This window comes from Rhinopithecus roxellana, chromosome 13 (genome assembly GCF_007565055.1).
Source record: "Rhinopithecus roxellana isolate Shanxi Qingling chromosome 13, ASM756505v1, whole genome shotgun sequence".
NCBI lineage: Eukaryota > Metazoa > Chordata > Mammalia > Primates > Cercopithecidae > Rhinopithecus > Rhinopithecus roxellana.
In genome coordinates, this window is record NC_044561.1 from 33767623 (window position 1) to 33792577 (window position 24955).

A 24955-nucleotide genomic window follows, 5' to 3' on the forward strand; every position below is an offset into this window, starting at 1 on the left:
ATTTTTTAAAGATTTTATAACAAATTTACATATTTTTATATCTCTGTTTCTGTTCCAAAGGACTCAAGAGAGAAAACAATTAAGAACATACTTTTAATAGAAATAGATCTATTCATTTGCACTAATAAAAAAGTATCTAAATTTCTCATATATATTAAATAAATTCAGTTACCAAAATTCCTTGAACAGAAAATGCTTATAGTTTACTTATTTAATTTATTTCCTCCAATCTAGACTTTCTCACTTTTGAATATGTTGGTTTGGTTAGGCAGCCTTTTGTTTCGATAAAAATAATCCTATTTTATCAGTAGCTTATAACGTGAATAAAGTGATTTCAGAATAACAAAAACCAAAGAAAAGCAGTGTGGCACAATGACAAAGCTCAGTTATATCTTATTTCGTTTCAAAAGAGCATACTCAGATTCAGAATTGAAACAGTGGTACTCCCTGTAGTGCTATTATTTAAAGATGAATTGAAATAACTTAATAACTTTTAAATTGTAACCAAAAAGCTGACTTAAGTCAATGTAAGTGAAAGTGTGACCATAGAAACTACTAAACCCGGCCGGGCGCGGTGGCTCACGCCTGTAATCCCAGCACTTTGGGAGGCCGAGGCAGGCGGATCACGAGGTCAGGAGATCCACACCATCCTGGCTAACACGTTGAAACCCCGTCTCCACTAAAAATACAAAAAAATTAGCCGGGCGTGGTTGCGGGCATCTGTAGTCCCAGCTACTCGGAGGCTGCGGCAGGAGAATGGCGTGAACCCGGGAGGCAGAGCTTGCAGTGAGCCAAGGTCACACCACTGCACTCCAGCCTGGAGGACAGAGCGAGACTCCGTCTCAAAGAAAAAAAAAAAAAAAACTACTAAACCCACTTTAGAGATGATTGAGGTTCTAACATTTCTACTGAAGAGCATGGGAGAGAACTAAGAAGACAGTCAAAGCCCAAGATGGTAGAATAACAAACAGATGCATCTTTGTTAGAAGACTAAACGATGTCACAAAACTCTATTATAAAACCTTTCAACTTTACCCGTAGGAAGATACGCAGGCTTCCACTCAGAGCCCATTTATTCATATTTTACAGTTCTACCATTTTTCTGTTCTAATTTTCTAGGCCACTCAATTTTTTAAGCAATAAAATAGTCATGAGCGGTGAGGGTGGGGAGACTTTAGACAGGTAATCTGAGAGCAAGAAGTGATATTATTTGACAATAAGAGAAAAGCTGTAAACAGCAGCCTGAGAACATGAAATGCACAGTGGTCTAGTACCATTTTCTAGAGGTCAAAACCCCTATCTCACCAACACGGTCCCTCAAGTTAGCGCTATATTTCAGCATGATACAATAACTGACACACAGAAAAAAATGATTTTCAATTATTTAGGAAAGTTAAACTGTGGCCCCTATAAAAGCAGAAAAGCAATTGCTATTTTTTAAGCAGGTAATCTCACAACACATATACAATTTTTTAATGGTACCTAAAGAGTACATTATAAATGGGAATTCCATTTATGTCTAATATCTTATCCCTCCCCCTCTCACCTTCAGTAATACTGGAGAAATGAGGTCAGAGAGTAAAATTAAATTCAAAGCATTTGATTTATTTTTAAAATTATTAGCCATAAGTAGCTGGACATTTGTAGCACTTGTCCACTGCCAAATGTAAATTCATTAGTACTGAGTGTTTCCTGATTTAGCTCCAACAAGAAATATGCAGCAATTAGGTTATGGTTGAAAAACCAGTGTGTGCTCACTCTAAAGTCACTGTGTCTGCAGATTTGTGATTCAGAAAAGGAGAAGCCATGTCTCATGGGACCCCCCTACTCCCAACCTTGGCCAAGATACTTGTAGACATTCTGCAGTGTTTATACAAGCTAGCTCTAGGCAAGCTGGCTAGGAGTATGATCCTCAAAAATAAAGGTAAGCACTGGCAAAGAAATTGTGCGGTGAAAGCAGGTTATTGAATTTCCTTTCTCAAATGCTTACTAACCTTGAGTCCAGAAAAGATAGCTGTGCCTGCTGTATCCCTGAGTCCACGGTGCCAGATGATGAGAAAGGCCACCACTTATGTAGATACAGCTCAAGAACACTCACAACATAGGTTGCTAAGGAAAATCTATAGATGGTTTTGAAAATTCGTCATGTAGTGTAAAGAGCTAAGTTTACAGCCACTTACTGAACACAGAAATTTGCACATAAAATGATATTGGAAAACCAGTTCTCTGAATCTTCTGTTAAGTATAGACTGTAAAGCTAGCCAGGAGAGCTTAACATCAGTTTTTAAGGTGGAGTTAATAAAATTCAAAGCCAACACTATGGTTGTATCTTGATTTTCATACTAAATATGCTCTTTAATAGAGTGTGCAAATAAGACATATAGTTTAAGGCCACGGTGACTTATATTTTTAAAAACATTCCTTTATCCTCTATCACAGGGAATCTTTAATTTAATTTCCTTGCCATTACATTTGCTAAACAGTATACCTAATGCATCTAACAGCTTCACACCCAGACCCCGTGAACTGCTTGTTGACAGCAATTGTCTGGTTTTTTGAAGTGCTCTTGTGCATTCTTATATCACTGGGTCCAAAATGAGTGATCAAAGAGCAGGCAAATGCACCCATTTGTATTTTAATCTTAGACATTCAAGGAAAGACCTAAAAGCAGAGGGCCAAGGGTCGTGAGATGAAGAGAGGAAGCAAAGGGAGATTGTAAGCAGTGGTGTTAGGCTTCTTTGGATGAGTTTCATTAGGAACATTAATTGATTTCTCCTTGATCATGAATATTTGGGTCATGCTCAATTTCATACCTGAGTATTGAAAAGGAAGAGAAGGTGGAAATAATTTCAGTGCTAGAAATAGGGAATAAAAAATTGAAAACAATAAAGAACAACAACTTTGAGACCAGGCATGGTGGCTCAAGCCCTGTAATCCCAGCACTTTGGGAGGCCAAGGTGGGCGGATCACCTGAGGTCAGGAGTTTGAAACCAGCCTGGCCAACGTGATGAAACACCGTCTCTACTAAAAATACAAAAATCAGCTGGGCATGGTGGCGCACTCCTGTAATCCCAGCTACTCAGGAGGCTGAGGCAGGAGGATTGCTTGAACCCGGGAGATGAAGGTTGCAGTGAGCCGAGATCGTACCACTGCACTCCAGTCTGGGCAACAGAGCTAGACTCCATCAAAAACAACAACAGCAACAACAAAAAGAACAACCACTCTGATAATTTTGGTTCACCATTAATATGAGTACTATTTAGTACTATAAGTCAGATACATAAAACTAGAGATTTTTCTGTTACGTTTCCTGGAGGCATGGCATTCCTTCCATCACCGTTAGTGGAATTCTGCCAACACGTTTTCTTACTGGTTCATCTCAAATCACAGCATTTTACTTTTTATTTTTTTGCCTTATTTTAAGCATTTAGTTTAACATGAATGGTAAAACATATATGCAATATGCACACATTTCTATTGACTTTCTTTTCTTTATTTCTTTTTCTTTTCTTTTTTTTTTTTTTTTTTTTTTTTTTTGAGATGTAATTTTGCTCTTTGTTGCCCAGGCTGGAGTGCAATGGCGTGATCTTGGCTCACTGCAACCTCAGCCTCCGGGGTTCAAGTGATTCTTCTACCTCAGCTTCTCAAGTAGCTGGGACTACAAGTGCCCACCACCACGCCCAGTTAATTTTTTGCATTTTTAGTAGAGTTAGGGTTTCATTGTGTTGGCCAGTCTGGTCGCGAACTCCTGACCTCAGGTGATCCGCCCGCCTCGGCCTCCCAAAGTGCTGGGATTACAGGCATGAGCCACCGCAGCCGGCCTGACTTTATTTTATAGTCTATCCATTTACATATACACAATGTTAAAACAAAAGAAAGAAAGGAAGAAGGAAGGAAAAGAGAGAGGAATGGAAGGAGAGACGAAGAAACTTGCCAATTTGTAGAACAGACCAAACACAAAATGTTCACAGCGAGGCCCAGATCAAATTTCAGACTACGACGAATTAAAAAATATGTGAAGTAGATGTGAAGAAGTGGTTGAGAATAAAAGTAAAACAGATTAAGAAAAAAATCAACAGTAGGTTGGATGCTTCCAGAGGTCACTAGAAATGATACTGAAAGGTTGATCAGTTTCCCTTTTTACTCCTTCCCCAAACCGTATACATTTTTTAAACATAGAAAAATGTATATCCAATCTGTTATTACTTAGATTTTAAACATTTTATACTGTGAGATTCAGACTTAGACTCTGTATTGATTTTTGTTATTGTTTCTTGGCATCATTCTGTCATTTGGTAGAGATGCTTGTACCTATTTTGTTGCAAAAGGACGTAATTCAATGTAAAAATGAAATCATATATACTCTGGCATAAACAGAAATTGATGCAGCTACAAATCCTAGTACTGAGAATGTTGGCATAACACATTAATTGCAATTCTGAAATAAGTTATTTTATTTTAAGCAAGAAAAGGTCATCTCCACATGTATGACCTCTAAGGGAAAATTATAGAGCTGATATATCTTATTTTTAATAGAAAGCTAATGTGTTAGTTATTTTTAAAACTTATACTTCTAAGTTAAGCTTTTTAAAGAGATGCCACATCTTGAAGTCTCCTTATTGGAAGCTGATTTCAAATTGTTTGCATTACACATTTCTTTTCACTTGTCATCTACTAATGAGGTAGAACAGGTGTCAGTGACTATGTATGCATAGTCAGGTGGTGAGTTATTTTGACTCCAGAAAAATGAGGTAGATCCATGCCATGTGAATGCATACATGATAAAGACTTCCTAACTAATATTTAGTTACCCAGTCCTATGGTCTGTGCTTTTTAGTAAAACTCAAAAAAAAAAAAAAAAAAAAAAAACAAGTTTCTTAAAACAGCACTTTTGAAGAATTGGAAAACAGTCTTGCAGACTCAGAGATATGTTGACAGTCTTCTAACATCAGCAATCTGCCAAGCATCTCCTGGTTTACACAGTACTTCTTTTTTGATTCTGCAATGAAGATAATGTTTTTCATGGAGTTCTGAAGCCCACATCGCACTCTGTCTTATAAACAAAGCTTAGTGAGCTTTTACTATCATTCTTTCCTATTGACCTGATGTTGATGTTTTTCTTTTAACTTGGTGTTTTTCTCCCAAAGTTCTCTTTGGCTGGATACTTATTTTTAATGCTTTTCCTGGCTTGCCTTAAGAAGCTTTACCTCTTCAAACGTTCTGGCTCAGAAGTTAAACAGGAACTTTGCTCTTTATTCATTTTCATATAATGCCCCCAACACAGATTGACAAATTCTAAGGTATTCACTTTGAAGAACTTTGAATGTAGTCCTTAAAAATTTATGGTATACTTAAAATGTGCTGAATATTCTATTTCTCAGTGGTGCATAAGGATTTGAATATGACTTTTTTGTTGAATAAAAAGAGTAACTGTAATACATCTAAAAGACTGTGAAATATGCTGGGATAGAACTACCATTGCTTTGTATTTTTCTGGTCACCCTTAATATCTTTGTTAGATAATTTCACATTTACAGTATCACAGTGAGAAGAGAAGCATTATGCAGATCTTGAAAATAAATTAAGGAGAGGTTAGCTAACTTAGCCAGGAGCATTCAGCCATTTAGTGTTTCACCAGAGTAAGACTTCAGACTGGGTGTTTCTTCCATTAAGCTCAATATCCACCACTTAAAGGATCCTTACACATGGCTGCCTTTCAGCAATACAATCAGGCAGCTACTCACATGCTAACAGAAGCCATCTGGCATCAGAAGAGGAGGGCAGGCTCCGAGCATGAAACCATAACAGCTGTGTGACCCTGGGTAACTGGTCTGCCTCTTGTGGGCCTCAGTTTCCTTATCTGTAGCATAAATAAAATATGCACTAGAATCTGCCTGATGGGGTTGTGGTGAGGATTAAATGAGCTCATATGTGTAAAGAACAGAGAATAGTGTGTGTAACAAATATTTGTTATTTTTAATTGCTATTAGAATAATTGTGTAAATCCTAAAATCAAGTAAACAGAAAAATACAGAAACAGATGGAAAATGTGCATGCACATGTGTGTGACAAAAGAAAATTAATGATATTAACTCACTGGACGGGGATTCTTAAGGAAGCTTTTGCAGGGAGGGGAAGGAGAGGGCAAGGAAGCACATTTAAGATTTTGGATTCTCATTGTCCATGTTCCAGCTTCTATGGATTCCCCATCTCACCCCTCTGCCTGTACACCCTCATATATGATGCAATGAGATGCCTACCTTGTTTCAGCAGATACGCTCCAAGTACTCAACAAACACCAATTCCATTAAATAGGTACAAAGAGAAGAGTATAAAGACTAGCCTAATCCTAAATTATCAAAGACTATTTTTTCTTTTTTCACTGCTTCTTTGTTCTGTGAATCTTGAAAGCTTTTTATTAAAATTTTTATCAGTCTGGGAGAAATACTTTATCTCCTTGACTTTATTGGAAGGCCTTCAAAGGTAGATCTGGGTCATTTTTCTGTATTTCAGATACCTAGTGTATTTTCTAGAACATTGTAGGTGCTGAACAAATGCTTGTCGAGTGACTGTAAGAATGAATGAGGATCCAGCTTGGCTACTATTTGTGGAATTAGTGGAAAGGAGACGTGATAGGCACATGGGGAAGGGGTGAGTTAGAAATGGATAATGGGTTATACAAATAGAGTGCCAAAGGCAAACTCTGTTTCTCAAAGTAGTACATGTTTCATTATCATCATTATTATTATTAAAATTCACCATCTGATTTCCTCTAGGTCCATCCAATTTTGTTTAGTGCCTTAGCACAACGGCTATTTACATAAGTAATCATTACAAAATCATTTTATTTCATCACACCCCTGCCAACCTCACCTGTATTGTCACAGACACTCCGGAGCGTATCACTCCTGAGAACCCTGGAGGGTATCGTGCGTCCGAGGAGGCGCCTAGCCTTGTCCCCATGGAGTCCCTCTCCAGAGCATTACACTGCAGATTCGTAGGTGCCTCGTGCTCCAACACCAGCCGGGGCATTTTATTTTTTAGATCCATGATTTTAGCGGTTTGAAACCTAAACACAGAGCCGTGGTCAATCTCAGATATTCTTGTAGGTAACTGTTTGCTGGACCAACCACGAAAGCAGATCCTGGGCCCGGAAGAACTCCCAGGACAGACCTATGATGCCACTCAGCAGTGCAACCTGACATTCGGGCCCGAGTACTCCGTGTGTCCCGGCATGGATGTCTGCGCTCGCCTGTGGTGTGCCGTGGTACGCCAGGGCCAGATGGTCTGTCTCACCAAGAAACTGCCTGCTGTGGAAGGGACGCCTTGTGGAAAGGGGAGAATCTGCCTGCAGGGCAAATGTGTGGACAAAACCAAGAAAAAATATTATTCAGTAAGTGGTTTTCTCATCAGTCAGGGCCTGGAGGCCCAAGAAGTGAAGTGCATTCTTGTGATGGATATGGTCACTGTCCTCAGAAGGCTTTATTTTCTGATTTAAAAACTTTTCATTTTGAGATTTATTTACAGCTTCTTTTACTCGCAGTAGCCATTCTCAGTGATCTGAGATTCACTGGGGAAAATGCAGATACCAGGGATTTCTTTGCAGTTTACATCTTTTAACAAATACTCGTGTAACTCAGATTCTGTCTAATTGAGACTCCAGGCAGGAGCCTATTCATTGCCTTTGGAAAGTTTACTTTCAAACTTCTCTTGCTAAAGTTATCAGAATATAAGTATTTAAATTCAGTAAGGAGGTAATAGCAGAGCTGATACATGTGGTCCATGTACATATTTGGTGAGCTCCAAATGGTCACTTTTTTCCCCTTGACAATAAGTTCATCTAAATTTAGGAGCTAAAGTAACTTATGGCTGCTCCGGGGAAACACATCTGCCACCATATACACAGTCCACTTCAGATCAGCAACTGCCCTGTTAATTTTCAAGACCTGAGTAAAATATGTGCTCGCTCTCAACCCACAAGATTTGCAAAGTCCCTAGAAGAGAATTATCGTGTGCCCATTGCCTGTATCTTTCCAGGGCATCACCCAGCCATGCACCATCAGAAAACCTGACACAGTCAGCCAGAGGCAATTCACAGATTCCCTCAGCAAAGCAGCTGATCAGATTCTTCCTTTTAGAATCTCTAAGCTCCCTCCCGGAATGTCTCCAGAGAAATAGACTTAGGTTGCCATAAAAGGGCTCTTCCTTCCCTAAGGGGTGTGTCTGCATGTATGGCATGAGTGCACTTCAGTATCTGTCACATCTAATTAGGAATTAAACCAAGTTGGGTCCGGTACATTTATGCACGTCATGGAGTCGGTCACAGACAGGATATGGGATGTCAACAAAGGGACCGCAGAGTTTTACTGCTAAACAGATGCAAACACAATTAAATAATGCCCAGTGCCATGCAGATCCTTCAACATTATATTGTTTCAATAAAGATCCAAGATCAGAGTGGACAAAAAGTTACCATGGTTCAGTGATACTAACAGAGATGGACCAAATCAGAAGACATAATTTACAATGGCCCATAGAAACCAGGAGGTAATCTTTGTGGTGTGCTCAGTACTTAAGATGACACTTTCAGATCTTCTAGTGCTGGAGTGGGGGTCGTGGAAAAGATGGATTGCTTAACACTGGAAATGTATTGTATTTCCAAAGCATGATCGTGTTAAATTCAGTGAAAATATAACTATGTCTGTGACAAAGTTTCTACTTTGTCGTTAAATGCAAGTGATTTCCAAATGCACATTTTGATTGTTTTTCTCTCATCTGAGTTGAAATATCTTCTATTTTCTATTTCAGACATCAAGCCATGGCAACTGGGGGTCTTGGGGATCCTGGGGCCAGTGTTCTCGCTCATGTGGAGGAGGAGTGCAGTTTGCCTATCGTCACTGTAATAACCCTGCACCCAGAAACAATGGACGCTACTGCACAGGGAAGAGGGCCATCTACCGCTCCTGCGGTCTCATGCCCTGCCCGCCCAATGGTACGCTGCTCCCAAGTGTCAGCAACTATCACATGCTACATGTCATTTGTATTCTAGCAATAATGAATCAGGAAGCTGGGGAAATAATATTAATCTTAGACTGCACAGTTCCACCAATATGCAGATCAATAACAAACACATATGTGAATTTTTTTTTTTTTTTTGGAGACGGAGTCTCGCACTGTTGCCCAGGTTGGAATGCAACGGCACGATCTTGGCTCACTGCAGCCTCCGCCTCCTGGGTTCACATGATTCTGCTGCCTCAGCCTCCCGAGTAGCTGGGATTACAGGTGCACACCACCACACTTGGCTATTTATTTATTTATTTATTTATTTATTTATTGTATTTTTAGTAGAGATGGAGTTTTACTGTGTTGGTCAGACTGGTCTCGAACTCCTGACCTCGTGATCTGCCCTCCTCAACCTCGCAAAGTGCTGGGATTACAGGCATGAACCACCATGCCTGTCCATATATGTGATTTTTAAGTTATTATTATAAGCAACAGAATATTCAGAGAACTGGAATAAATAATCACCATTTTGAACTCTATGTATGGGTAAAATCCATCAGTACTGTTGAGTAAAGAAACTGTGCAAAAAAAAAAAAAAGTTGCATCTTACCCTTAAAATTAACTATTTAAACCCACTAGAATATATATAAGTTTCAGAACTGACAAGTAATACTGTAACATGTTTGTTTTCTAGGTAAATCATTTCGTCATGAACAGTGTGAGGCCAAAAACGGCTATCAGTCTGATGCAAAAGGAGTCAAAACTTTTGTGGAATGGGTTCCCAAATATGCAGGCGTCCTGCCAGCGGATGTGTGCAAGCTGACCTGCAGAGCCAAGGGCACTGGCTACTATGTGGTATTTTCTCCAAAGGTAACTACACACCAACTGTGCAGAAGCAGTAGGCGTACTGGTGGAAATTATTTGGTAGAATGAAGCCTGCGGATGCCAGATGTAAACAGCTATTAGTTTGGGGTCAGTTAGATTTTGGAAGGTTTTTATTTTCATCTCTATAACTTCTATATTTTCAAACTTTACACAATGAATAAAAATTATTTTATAAACAGAACAAGTAAATGTTTTAAAAGCTATATTTAAAAGGTGTAACTCACTGTCAAGGAAGGCAAAGTGTGACCTTAACTTTAAAGTAACCATGAAAACAACTAGTATTTCCTAAGCACCATTGTAAAGCAGACTCTAAGGTAAGAAAACCTTTTCTATTTTTCTATGATTTACTTAAGAATTCCTTTGATGAGCCATGGAGATGGGTTTCGAGATCATATACTTTTGCCTGAGGCTTTTGAATAAGTCAAGAACCCTTAATATGAATCAATATCCCTCTAGTTACGTACGTTACAATATTTGTGTATGGAACATGACTTATTTTTCACAAGTGAGCATTTTCTAAATCTATAGCAGAGTTTTATTCTTATCGTCAGTGTTATACAGCAATTTACACATTTATAAACAGTTGCTACATTTAAAATCACCTATGGCTGGGTGCAGTGGCTCACACCTGTAACCCCAGCACTTTGGGAAGCCAAGGCAGGCTTTCACACGATGAAACCCCGTCTCTACTAAAAATACAAAAATTAGCTGGGTGTGGTGGTGCATGCCTGTAATCCCAGCTACTCAGGAGGCTGAGACAGGAGAATCGTTTGAACCTGTGAGGCAGAGCTTGCAGTGAACCGAGATCATGCCACTGCACTCCAGCCTGGTAAGAGAGCTAGACTCTGTCTCAGAAAAAAATTACCTCTGAAACTTGGCCTTCAGATATTTATGACATATTATTGAAAAACAAGCTAATGTCCAATTTATGTAATTTTTTAAATATCATGTTTTTATTAGAAAAGAATGCATTTTCATTTAAAAATATTACACAGAAGTAAAAACATAAAAATCACCTGAAAATACCACCATCTACAGAGCTATTAACCTGATGAAGTATATTCTACTTCAATTCACACACACACACATTCACAACATACAGACATGCATAAAAAGAGTTTTCTATATACATACATATGGAATTCACTGGCTTGTTTATGTATATGAGTGTATATATATTATACTCACATGCACAAGCCACAATCTATGTACACACAGTTTTATAATTAGCTTTTAAACTATACACTAATCCCTTTATTCAAAATATATTCAGTCTCTTCCAGTAAGTCCGTTCATCTAACTTCTCCAGACTCCTTTTTCTATACTAATTTGGTTGCCTCTATTTCAGTGTCTGACAGTTCAACGCACAATAGGGAATGCTCTCCAACCATGACATAGTTTTGAATGGCAAGTTTAGATTTTCTAATTTGTCATTATCATAACAACTATGCAACAAAGAAGGATCTTTGCATTCTCAAGCCTGCTCATATTCAGTTCTGCACACAAATGATAGTCCAAAACCCTAAGTCCAAAACACTTTTTTCTATCATAAAAAGCCAAGATAGTATCGTGAGAATGTATTATACATACAAGTACCTTGTGTCTCTTGACACATTCAGAGGTAAGCTTAAGAGAGAAACTGTGTAACCTAGACTTATCGGAAATCTGCTGTCTGGCAATATGCCAAGGATTTTTCAGTTAGATACTTCCAGAAACTATGTTTTTTGGCTTTTTTCTTTTTTCAATGAACTGTCTATGCCCATCAAACTCAAAAAATCACAAATCAGACCTTACTAGTTGACCAAAGGAGCAAATACTGACGCACATGTTTCCCACTGCTAATGTGTTTGCCATGATTCAGGTGACCGACGGCACTGAATGTAGGCCGTACAGCAATTCTGTCTGCGTCCGGGGGAAGTGTGTGAGAACTGGCTGTGACAGCATCATCGGCTCAAAGCTGCAGTATGACAAGTGCGGGGTATGTGGAGGAGACAACTCCAGCTGTACAAAGATTGTTGGAACCTTTAATAAGAAAAGGTAATGATAGAACCTTTGCCTTTATATGAATTGAACAAAGCTTTAGACGCTTGCAAAATTGATAAAGGGGGTTCATATTACATCATAAGCTATGTGTACAAGGAGGTCTAACGTGGCTCTAGAAACACATTTTAAATATGAGAAGGAAGAGACAGGAGATGAATAAAACTCTGGTTGCTCAGGGATAACTCATGACGCCTCTGGAAGCAGATAAACTGCAGTAGCCATGGGAATCAATAGCTGGCAGAGTCGGAAAACTGAAAAGAAAAAGTGGGTGACAGTCCACTTTAGTGATATCTTGCAGATCTATTGTTATTCCTAAAACATAATTTAGATAAGGTTGGCTGGTTTCGATCTTAACTGTAGTTTCAAAAACAAATTCTTCTTACACTGTGTTTTCCTTAAGAAAACATTTCTCCTTGCAAAATGTAAGTTCATGGCAGTGGTGTGGGTAACAATCCTAGTGAAGTATCCTGGTTTATATCTACTCTCTAAAGAAATATATACAGCAGTGTCTGTCTCCTGCTTCCTCTTGTGGTCCTAGATTACACTTTTGCTTTAAATATTCAAGTTTATAAAGTACCAATTTCTGGCATAAAACATGCTATCAGGTAGGATGACTGAGTTGACTAGTGTCTGGTAAAATACAGGCTTGCTTTTCTTCCCAAACCACTCTTAGGCTAAGTGTTATTAGTCAAAGGCATCTGTATTCTTGATGTACATGCTCTGTTGTCTGTAATTTGAGAGTAATATGCAAACCAAATTAACAATAGGATTTATTAAAATAATTTAAAATGTTAATGTAAAAACTATAAATTTCCTCTGATGCGATTGGAAAATATATGTCTAAAAAATTTATTCTGAGTTAAAATAGGCGTTACTAATTCTATTTGCTAATGAAATAATTATTCACCCAATTGTGTTAGACCATCTATGTCAAAAACCCTGCATGCCCAATTATAGCCTGCATTTTTATATGTTTCAAAGGTATTAAACACCTTGGAGATGATCAGTCCAAACTTCTGTTTTAAAAATGAGATGGACTTTGAAAATACAGGAGTTAGTCAATTCTCCATGGCTGATGAATGCCAGAGAAGAGCAGACACCATAACTGAAATCCTAGAATCCACAGGTCACTTTGAAAAAAAAAAGAAGAAATAGAGAAATAGAGAAAGAGAGAGAGAAGGAAGGAAGGAAGGAAGGAAGGAAGGAAGGAAGGAAGGAAGGAAGGAAGGAAGGAAGGAAGGAAGGAAGGAAGGAAGGAGAGAGAGAGAGAAAGAAAGAAAGAGAAAGAAAAAGAAAAAGAGAAAGAAAGAAAAGGGAAGGAGGGAGAAAAGAAAGGAAAAGGAAAAGAGGGAGAGAGAGAATTCAGGAATCAGGTTAGAAACAAAATTACTTTTAGAAAGTAATACCTTATACACTTTATGGTACATATTCTCTTCTACATAAAGTTACAAACCACTTTTCAAATTGCCAAATTTAGCATTTTAAGTATTTTTGTGTTGACAACTAATATCTGCACATGTTTTCACATTAAAAGATGAAGAAATTCATTATAGCAACAAGTGGTATGCAATGTAATCACTCGAAAATTGGTTTGACCAAGATTATATTATGGTACAAATGACTTGTTTGAGTATTTCAAAGTTATTACCTAGGGAGGCCATAGTAATTTATATGATTTATAAAAAGGAACATTGATCTCATACTGGAATATTTGTAATCAAGCTTTGGCTCAGTGATTGCTTAGACATGTGATCTTTGATTATCACCTAATGTCTTTACCGTGAGATTTCTCAGAAGTAAAGTGGAAATACTAGTAATTATCATACGGTTAATAAAACTGTTGTGAAGGTGAAATGAGATAATACATATTAAAATATTTTATCAAGTTTAAGCCTATTCACAATATGACCCTAATCTTAACTTGCTCCTCCTTCAGTTTTCCTCATCTCAGTAAATGGCAACTCAGTCTTTTTACTATTGAAGCCAACACTTTGGAGTCATGGTTCATGTCTCATTTTCTCTCACACCCCACATCCATCCATCACCAGATCCTGTCAGTTCTATTTCCACCACATCTCCAGAATCTGGGTGCCCCTCACCACAGCGACCGCTCCCACCACAATCCAAGTGTTCATCAGATCTTGCCTGGACTAACACTGCAGTCTTCTCGTGACCTCTGGATCCTTTGCCCCTCAATCTCATCTTACCAAGCAAGGAAAGCCACAGCTATTACCTAAATCAGATCATTGCATTCCTTTGATCAATAGCCTCCAATGGCTTCCATCTTACTTAGAGTCAATGCCCAAGACTGTTTTATAATCTCCAAGGTGCTAAAAGATCTGGCCCCTTCCCTCCTCTGTGTCTTTTCTACACTGTCCCTTTCTCTTGCTCTGCTCTAACCAGAATGGACTTTCTGGCACTTCAAAAACATGACACCAGGTATGAGGATGCTGTTTCCTCTGCCTGGAACACTTTCTGCTATTAATGAGCAGTACACCTTCCAGAATCTCTTAGGTTTCTGTCAAATGTCACCTGCCCAGATGGTGGCTACTGTGCGTGAACAAGAGGGCATCTCCTGCATTCCCACCACTACTGTGTAACTTCTTACTTTACTCTGTTTCTTCACAGCTCTTATCAATTGATATCACCACATACTTTGTTTGCTGGGAGCAGACTAAAACATCCCTTCCCTGACAGCATGCTTGGATATCAGTGAATACATTTCTTCATGACAGATACTGCCCTTGGCACTGTGCAGATAGCCCTGAACAAAACAAGATTCCTTTACCCTGCTAGCCATACTTTGTAAGAGTTATATGAAAATTGCATTCACTTATGGTAGTCAGGAAAGCTGGTTAGTGTCTGGAGTTTAAATGATACCAAGCAGGATTTAAAGAAAGGGAATCAGGAATATCAAGAGAATCATCTTTTACTAAGGCACTAAAAACTCAGGGCACTAATATTCAGGTTTACCAGTGCTTATGAAACTCAGTTTGAAGACCTACAGCAATACTGACCATCATACTAATTCTTATCAAGATGAGACAAGCTCTAAGGAACAAGGGTAGACACCCAAAAAAGCTTTCCTTACCCTTTATTCTTTATTTTACTTACTCCCTACTGGGCATCATTTAAACTCTGGACATAACCAGAATTTAATTTCATTTAAGCACTATAACATATGGCTGGCAGGGGTCAGGATTTTATGCCTGGGGACATAGTGAAAAAGAGCACTAATTGGGAGTCAAGAGCCTGACTTTTTTTTTTTTTTTTTTTTTTTTTCTTTTAAGACAGAGTCTAACTCTGTCACCCAGGCTGGAGTGCAATGGCGCAATCTTGGCTCACTGCAACCTCCGCCTCCCAGGTTCAAACGATTCTCCCGCCTCGGCCTCCAGAATAGCTGGGATTAGAGGCATGGGCCACCAAGCCAAGCTACTTTTTGTATTTTTAGTAGAGACGGGGTTTCACCATGTCTGCCAGGCTGGTCAGGAACTCCTGTCCTCAGGTGATCCCCCCGCCTCAGCCTCCCAAAGTGCTGGGATTACAGGCGTGAGCATGGCATCCAGTCAAGCCTGGCTTTTAAGCCTAACACTGCCACTAATCAGCTCTAAAGTGAACTTGTTCAAATACTTTCATATATCCCCATTTCATACTCTTTTCGTGTAAGATGACATATTTATCTCCAACTACCTTCTGTTTAGAGAGATCTCATTCTGTTACTCAGGCTGGAGTGCAATGGTGCAATCATAGCTCAATCAAAGACCCAGGCTAAGTGATCCTCCCACTTCAGTCTTGCCAGTAGCTAGGACCGTAGGCATGCACCACCATCCCTGGCTTTTTTGCTTTTTGTAGAGACAAGGTCTCCCCTATATTGCCCAGGCTGCTCTTGAACTCCTGGCTTCAAGGAATTCTCCAACATCCCTTTTGACTTTGTTTGAAGCCACTATAGTTTCATGGATCATTTATTAATATTAGGTACTACAAAACACATCTGTAACAAAGTCTGATCTGTAATGTACTACAAAAATAAAAATAATGAATCGAGTTAGACAGAATAAGGAACGCCCTGAGCATTGCATCATCTCTCTTCAGCACTGTGGGAAGCTGTATCACCTGTGTGGCTGTCACTATAGAACGCTTTGCCTGTAGGCAGGGGGCTTCCTTCTGATCAGCTTCCTTGGCGATAAACTTCCTTTCCAATTCAGAGGAAACTCTGGAGTGAGGGAAACACACTTGGATTTTCAGCATGTGAATGAGAACTGGAAATGAGACAGTTCAGCTCCACACGTCAGTCAAACTGTGCAAGCCAATAGTATTCCTGTTTAAATAACTAGGAAAGTAAAGGGACCCTATTATGAAATTACTTAAAAAGGCAAAAATGTGGACAACAGTAGACTCCTCACCTCACACTTGGTGCTTAATTAGCATTTCCATCCTAGCATTCCTCACAGGCTCATGGGTATTAAAGATATTTATGTCTTTCCCCATTTTTTTGAACAGATGATGGCTCTTTGAAGACTTATATGTCACTCACCATAAAGCCTTTCTCAATCTATTATATCTTATGGGCACTAAGAATTCAGAAAAATTCGCTAAGTCATTTTTTAAAAATTCCCCTTTTATGATGGTGTTAGTAATATCATTACCCAATTTCGAAATTGCGTGCTTCATTTAGTGGCCTGTCCCACAAAATCCAGAGTTCTAGTAGAAAGGGATGCAGAGACTCTACTCACCTCTAGTCCAAAAACTAATTAATTCTGTGTTCCCAATTAGTCTGCACATTGGAACAATGTGAGAAGTTTCAAAAGTGCTCTTTGCCTGTGCCCGAGCATGGAAGATGGGATTTAATTGGTCTGAGGTGTGGGTAGGCTCTGAAAGATTTAGAAGATCTCCACGTGATTCTAATGTGGAGGCAAATTTGAGAAACATTAAAGAATTATATGAGATTAAGTGAAGGCATACTTTTGTCAGTTTGTATTTAAATATATCCCATTTTGTGCCAGAAAGAATGTAAAATAGATTTGTAAAGGTGATAGGATTTGATAAGGATGAAAATGGTTTCATAAATCTTGAAAGTTAGTATAAATTTTTTAAATGAAGGCAGGTTGCTAGCATCATCCTAATTTTGAACACCTCCATTAAAGTGTATACAATACTGTAGGCTAATTGCAATTTTGTCATAAAAAATAATTTTTAAACTCAATTTTAAACTAATCTCTTAAAGACATTAAAACTGTGTGTTAAGAGAAGACTTTTTAGAGAACTTGTTTATTATTTACTGTTTACTTATTTTTTCTCCTTTTTTTTAACCACCTCCCCCTACTTCCTGTGAACATTCCTACTTCCAGTAAGGGCTACACTGACGTGGTGAGGATTCCTGAAGGGGCAACCCACATAAAAGTTCGACAGTTCAAAGCCAAAGACCAGACTAGATTCACTGCCTATTTAGCCCTGAAAAAGAAAAATGGTGAGTACCTTATCAATGGAAAGTACATGATCTCCACTTCAGAGACTATCATTGACATCAATGGAACAGTCATGAACTATAGTGGTTGGAGCCACAGGGACGACTTCTTGCATGGCATGGGCTACTCTGCCACGAAGGAAATTCTAATAGTGCAGATCCTTGCAACAGATCCCACTAAACCATTAGATGTCCGTTATAGCTTTTTTGTTCCCAAGAAGTCCACTCCAAAAGTAAACTCTGTCACTAGTCATGGCAGCAATAAAGTGGGATCACACACTTCGCAGCTGCAGTGGGTCACGGGCCCATGGCTCGCCTGCTCTAGGACCTGTGACACAGGATGGCACACCAGGACGGTGCAGTGCCAGGATGGAAACCGGAAGTTAGCGAAAGGATGTCCTCTCTCCCAAAGGCCTTCTGCATTTAAGCAATGCTTGCTGAAGAAATGTTAGCCTGTGGTTATGATCTTATGCACAAATATAACTGGAGGATTCAGCACTGATGCTGTTGTGGTGAACAGGAGGTCTACCTAACTCACAGAAAGTCATGCTTCAGTGGCATTGTCAACAGGAGTCCAATAATGGGCAGAATCTGCTCTCTGTGACCAAAAGAGGATGTGCACTGCTTCACGTGACAGTGGTGACCTTGCAATATAGAAAAACTTGGGAGTTATTGAACATCCCCTGGGCTTACAAGAAAGAAACACTGATGAATGTAAAATCAGGGGACATTTGAAGATGGCAGAACTGTCTCCCCCTTGTCACCTACCTCTTATAGAATGTCTTTAATGGCATCATAATCATTTTCACCCAAAATACACAGTAGCTTCTTTTTACTGTTTGTAAATACATTCTCCCTTGATATGTCACTTTATATCCCTTGGTTCTATTAAAATATCCATATATATTTCTATAAAAAAAAGTGTTTGACCAAAGTAGGTCTGCAGCTATTTCAACTTCCTTCAGTTTCCAGAAACAGCTGTGGATATTTTACTGGAAATTAAGAACTTGCTGCTGTTTTAATAAGATTTAGTATATTTTGACTACAGGAGATAAAATTTCCGTCAAAAAACCATTTTGACAGCAAGTATCTTCTGAGAAATTTTGAAAAGTAAATAGATCTCAGTGTATCTAGTCACTTAAATACATACACGGGTTCATTTACTTCAACCTTTGACTGCCTGTGTTTTTTTCAGGTAGCTAGCCAAATTAATGCATAACTTCAGATGTAGAAGTAGGGTTTGCCTGTGTGTGTGTGATTAGTACTCAAGAGTCTAAAAACTAGTTTCCTTGTGTTGGAAATTTAAAAGGAAAAAAAATTGTTTTTCACTGTGTTTTCAATTTGTATTTTCACAACTACTTTCTCTCTCCAGAGCTTTCATCTGATATCTCACAATGTATAACATACGTACAAAACACACAGCAAGTTTTCTATCATGTCCAACACCTTCAACACTGGTATACCTCTTACCAGCAAGCCTTTAAAATGCATTTGTGTTCGCTTATTTGTTTTGTTCCAGGGTTCAGTAAGACCTACAATGTTTTGTATTTCTTGACTTAGTTTATTAGAAACATTAAAGATCACTTGGTAGTTAGCCACATTGAGAAGTGGTTATCATTGTTAATGTGGTAAATGCCAAAAAGTGGTTAATACTAATAAGACTGTTTCCACATCATAGGCAATGATTTCTTAATTTAAAAAATCTAAATATATTCCTATTGTACTAAAGATTTTTCCCAACTGGAAAGCACTTGGTTGTACCCGTAAGTGTCTGAGTAAGGAAATGTGATGATTTTCAGAAAGTTGTTGTTTTTGTTTGCATAGCCTGTTTAGGTAGGTTGTAAGTCTGAATAGTTAGACATGGAAATTATTTTATAAGCACACACCTAAAGATATCTTTTTAGATGATAAAATGTACACCCCACCCCCATTACCAACCTCACAGCTTAGAAAATCTAAGTTGTTTCATTTCCTTGGGATTTCTTTTGTTGTGAAACACTGCAAAGCCAATTTTTCTTCACAAAAATTCATAGTAATCATGCCAAATGTGCCTATTGTTAAAGATTTGCATGTAAAAATCTTAGGGAACCATTGTTTGAGTTATACAAGCTCATGAGAGTTTATTTTTATTATAAGATATTTTTAATATAAAAGAATTATGTAACTGATCACTATGTCACATCATTTTAGTGGGCCAGGAAAATAGATGTCTCGCTGTTTTTAGTATTTTCTTAAGAAATTGCTTTTAAAACAAATCATTGTTTCACAAAACCAATAATCATCCTTTGAATTTTCACAGACTGACTTTGCTTTAGATGTAGTGATTTTTTTTTTCTTAATAAATTATCAGTTTGAGAAATGAGGCCTGTAGAAGGCTGATAACCTATATTTGATGGAGATCACCCAATGCCAAGGGCAGAAAGCAAACCTAGTCAAATAGGTGAGAAAAAAAATAATAATCCCAGTGCCATTTGTCTGTGCAAAGAGAATTAGGAGAGAGGCTAATGTTACTTTTTTCCATTTTGGAAATAATTTTAATCAAGTAACTCAAATGTGACAAAATTTATTTTTGTGTGTGTGGTTATATTCCCAACAACATTAAAAAATAATTGAGGCATAAATGTAGTTGTCTCCTACTCTGCTTCTCTTACTATACTCATAAATTTTTAATATGATTTGTCAATGATTCATGTTTCCCTCAAATAGTGATGGTTTACACCTGTCAAGGAAACAATCCTAGAGCGCTTAGAGCAAATAAACCACTATTCCATGCTTTTAAGTAGTTTTCTCCACCTTTTTCTTATGAGTCTCACTAGATTGACTGAAGAATGTATGTCTAAATTCCTGGAGAAGGTGATATGGACTGGAAACTGAAATTCAGAGAAATGGAGTGTTCAACAGATATCAAGAATTATGAACAAAGGGAAAATTCTATACAACTCAATCTAAATCAGTCCAGTTTTGACTTCGTACTTTCACCTTTCCATTGTTGCATCTTGAATTTTTAAAAATGTCTAGAATTCAGGATGCTAGGGGCTATTTCTTTTTTAAAAAAAAAAAAGAATTTGTCTGAAAATGCTCAGGTTGGTAAGAATCTAATCTCACTTCCATAACTAAGCACTCCATAATACGTTTTATTAAGTACAAAGGGAGCCAGAAGAAAATGACATTTATTTCTTCTAGATCAGAAAAATTTAAATTAAGCCCTGCCTTGCTGTTTAGAAATATAAGGGCATTGTTATAATTTATTCAATAAATTTATCTTCCTTTGCCTTCCTGTGGAAACAGTTTTATCCCACTAAACTAGGAATTAAGGGATAAATCACAAACAAAAAAAAGTTGCAGCACTGAAAAAAAGTAATTTATTGTTTTTGCAACTGGTATGTGAATCTGTTGATAAAATTATTTATTCTTATTTAACAAAAATATGTGCAAATTTTTCTATATTTAAAATGTTTTGCTATTGTCCTACTTTTTAATTTATGCTTCATGTTTGTGTATAAAGTACACTTTTACACTTTGTGAGTTTACATAATATACAGCACTGGTTGCTTTTGTATTTTTTTACAGAAAGCTTTCTGTGTGAAACAGGTGTATATGTATATATTCCTCATGTATTCTTATTCTGATACTATCATTTTTCTTTCCAAGGAAATTTTAATCTTTCACAACTAATAGTGTTCATTACTTGTACCTATGATAATAGGTCTTTTACATCACATTAACACTAATTTGTCCAAGTCACAAATAAGAAAAACACTTATTCAATGAAACAAGGTGCAAGTTTTAAATTTGGGTACACAAATAGCCTAGAAGCTTCCTACAGGCATTAAGACACAGACAAGAATCAGATTCTTTCACTTCATCGAGAAACATGGACAAGTTGACGTTGATGTATTAGATGAAAGTTGTGTACACACAACTTCTGAGGGATACAAATGATAATAAAACCAAATGTTGTCTTTGTCTGTTTAGAAACACCTCCTAAAATTAATATCATTTAGTCTTTAGTGTCTGTAGGATTCTACTGATGAGCACAAATAAATTGGGTTTGTATAACAAATGTTAATAGTCATAACTGTTTCTACAAATAAGGGGTGTCCATTAAGAGAATGTGATGTTTTTCTACTACTGTTGAATCCTCTGGGGTGATTATAGGACTTGAAATAGGCAGACTTGCCTCTGATGACATCAGCTTGCCTCTGTGATTTCACAGTCTGATCCTGGCAATAAGACAAAGCACCCTTGGACACACAGCCAATCTCTGGTTGTGATACTTCCCCATTGATTCCTTCCTTGTTAACAAGGTCATTGTAACGGTTCAGGTGAGGACAGCAGCCAGATTCAAAGTCCAGAACTTGTGCTGTTACTTAGAGTTCGCACTGTAAAATAACATTGAATTTAATAATGATCAAATTTTTCTAGTAGTCTGTGGCAGAGTGTATAATCTCATTGGCATGATTGATGAATATTAATAATCTCTTTATAATGAAATGATGCTCTACAAATACAATATATTTGCTAACATTTCAAAACTGCTAAATAAATGAAATAGCCATGTGTACAGAAATGGTCATCTAAAGCTTTAATAGAACCAAATTCAAGACAATGTATCATTTAGACACACAGAAAAGGAACTTGTATGTTTTCCCTATTATTTTTCTCATTTCCCAACAATCTATAGGTTTAGATTATCAAACAGATAGATCAACTTAACTGGCTAGGACATTGAAAAAAATCTTCCTAAGAATGCTTTGTTGGCATAATCTATAGAGATAATTTCTCAAATTATATTATTATGATGCATATAAACTCTCTAATGTATAATTGTGTTTCACTTATTTAATGTATGAGAACATATTGACATACAAAACCATGCATTAGCCAAAAAATTGGAATACAGGTGGTGTTCAGATCAGCAAAACATTCAATCTGGTAAATGCCTGCCTGGGACCATGATATCATTCTCAATGCAGGTTTTATGGGAAACCTGAAAGAATATGTTGTTAGATGATGTTGGTTTTGAAAAAAAATAAGACATTGGCATACACATTCATTAGCCCAGTTAATTGCATTCTACTAATATAGTTGCACTTTAGCAATAATTTTGCTCTCTCTGGTCTTTATTCTGTGGCTTCAACTAACTGGACCATGTGGACTATAAAGGTCAAATGAAAAAAAAAGAGTAGTGGCCCCTCATCCTATAAGGTACTGCCACATCAGAGTGACCTAAAAGTCTAACACTGTGAGGAGAACTGTGATTTGTAGGAAAAAACAAATGAAAAACAGGGCATGCCTTTTAATTTTTTTCCACTTTCCTTTGGCATATCCAGTGAACAATTCTAATTTTTATTGAGGTGCTAACATCTTTCGTGACCAACTGTCAAATGTGATATTTCTGAGATACTATTTTTTTACATGATTTTACAGTTTGCAGGAAAGACCTCTAAGGTTTGTGTCAGGGTAGGGCACAACTTGATGCTCCAAATTCGAAAAATAAACACATCCAATGATTGTTTTGACCAACAGTGGTCAGTGACATAAACTGCATGTGCGTCTGAGGACATTTAAGGGGTCATTAAAACTTGAGGAGCATCAGGCCAGAGTAGCAGACTTTCAGATGAGTCATATTTCAGCATTCACTAAGTCCTCAGCATTCCATTCAAACTTTCATGTATATTTGGCCTGATATTGTTTTCAAACTTTGCAACAGTTTATGTTATTAGTAAACACTTGGTGACTATATCTCAGCCTTTTCTCTAACAACTCATAATATATTAGAAACATGTCTACCTATACTGAGAGTATATTTACAATAGAAGACCATACTGTGTGTGACTTTGTAAAGCTAGACTTTTGATTAAAAAATATATAGTCTCTGGATGGTATTTTTGCATTACGCACTCAGGCACAATATAAACATTGATGGTTCATCTTGCTACAGTTAGGAGCTGAAAAACACTACTTACGTATTTGTATGACCTGTTAGTCAGAGGAAATCATACATATGCTTTGTAAATAGACTTTGTGAATAACTAAATAGACTGAAGAAACATGTTGCATTTGATAGAAGCAATGGCATAAATATTTGGTTTATATATTAGAGTCTGTGAGTAAAGTAATAAACCTAAGTAGGTATAACTGAGATTTTTAAACCTTGAAACTTGCTTTGATGGTAGAGAAAATCATTGAAGATTTACATACTGTATATAAGATGTAAAATGTAAGCTGCTTATTACCCTCAATTTTCCAGAAGCAATGGTATATAATGCAGTTGAAAAACCAAAAATCTTGGAAAACTAAGACGGGTCTTGTTTAAAATGTCTCTCAGCTTTGGCAACCTTCAAATCTTAATCAAGTATTTAAAACATTACTGTGTCTTGTAGCCTGCATTCCACAACAGCTCTGTTATTCAGGTAAAAGACTTGAACTGAGCCGTTTGGGACCTATACTGTAATATTTTTCATTGAGGAACAATATCCTATTTTGTAAAGCATTTCCCTATGTGTGACTTTAAACTGTAAAATTAAACACTGCTTTTGTGGGTTCAATGGGCACAATAAATATAAATTGTAAACTAGGTTAAAGTATGTACTGCATATAATATGTTTTAGAGTTGGAAACTATTGTTCATTTATTTTTAATTTTCTCCTAACAGTGGTAGCACCAAGCTGGGTCTCAGGGAAGTCCTAGGCTCTTTGTAATTTCTATCATCGCTCACCCTCTTTGGCATAGACAATTAATACTTTATCTTAGTTAAAGTTCTATGAAAACTATTGCTTCAAGTTCTTTTTACCGGACTATCAACCCCTGAAGATTGCATACTATTAAAATTTTGGTGTTAGATTAGAAACAGCAAGCAACATAATCTACCACTTCATTTTTATTTTTTGTATCTAAACTTAGTCCAGATATAAAGTTAAAGAATTGAGATAATAATGCAAGCATAGAAACATTTTTTTAAAACACCTGAAATTGACTAGCAAAAGTCTATTTTATAACATTTATAACATTAAGCTTCCTAAGAGCATTAATTCTTTTTAAACCTGGAATCATTTCTTTTCAGCATACATTTCAAACACTGAATTTCCCTCTCATATCAAATAATATTGTAGAATTTTGGTACTTTAAATTTTCTCCTTAGGAGGATGTATGCTTTTAAATAAATGATTTAAAACATCTATATTTCTTAAAAGATGATATAATACACACACACATATACACTAGCTGTCAAAATATAGCTAAGATTTGTTCAACATCTCATTGAGTTAGGCCCTGTGGTAATCACCCCACAAACTTTCTACCACAAATTTCTCTCCATGCCCTTTGGCTCTTGTGATACTGGTATTAAGATTCCATATTACAGATAACAGTCACAATATGATAGCCATTAATTATTAGCTATTCAGTTGGTGCAAAAGTCATTGCAGTTTTGCTATTTTTTATGGCAAAAACTGAGATTACTTTTACACCAACAGAATAGCTTTCACCAAGTGCCAATCACTGTTGTAAGCACCTTAGATGGTTATTATCAATTGTTGGTTTCTGTAATCACTGAGT

The 24955-nt window shown here is 37.2% G+C and overlaps 1 protein-coding gene across 1 annotated transcript in view; it reads left to right on the plus strand.

Annotated features, from left to right (window-relative positions):
* ADAMTS5 (ADAM metallopeptidase with thrombospondin type 1 motif 5) overlaps positions 1-23985 on the plus strand; it is a 50673-nt gene extending 26688 nt beyond the window's left edge. The window contains exons 5-9 of the mRNA XM_010383447.2: positions 7110-7393; positions 8809-8992; positions 9698-9873; positions 11750-11925; positions 17280-23985. Of these exons, the coding sequence (XP_010381749.2) occupies positions 7110-7393; positions 8809-8992; positions 9698-9873; positions 11750-11925; positions 17280-17847 (1388 nt within the window). The 3' untranslated portion in view covers positions 17848-23985. The remainder of the gene's footprint in view (positions 1-7109; positions 7394-8808; positions 8993-9697; positions 9874-11749; positions 11926-17279) is intronic.
* Positions 23986-24955: the final 970 nt, after the last annotated feature.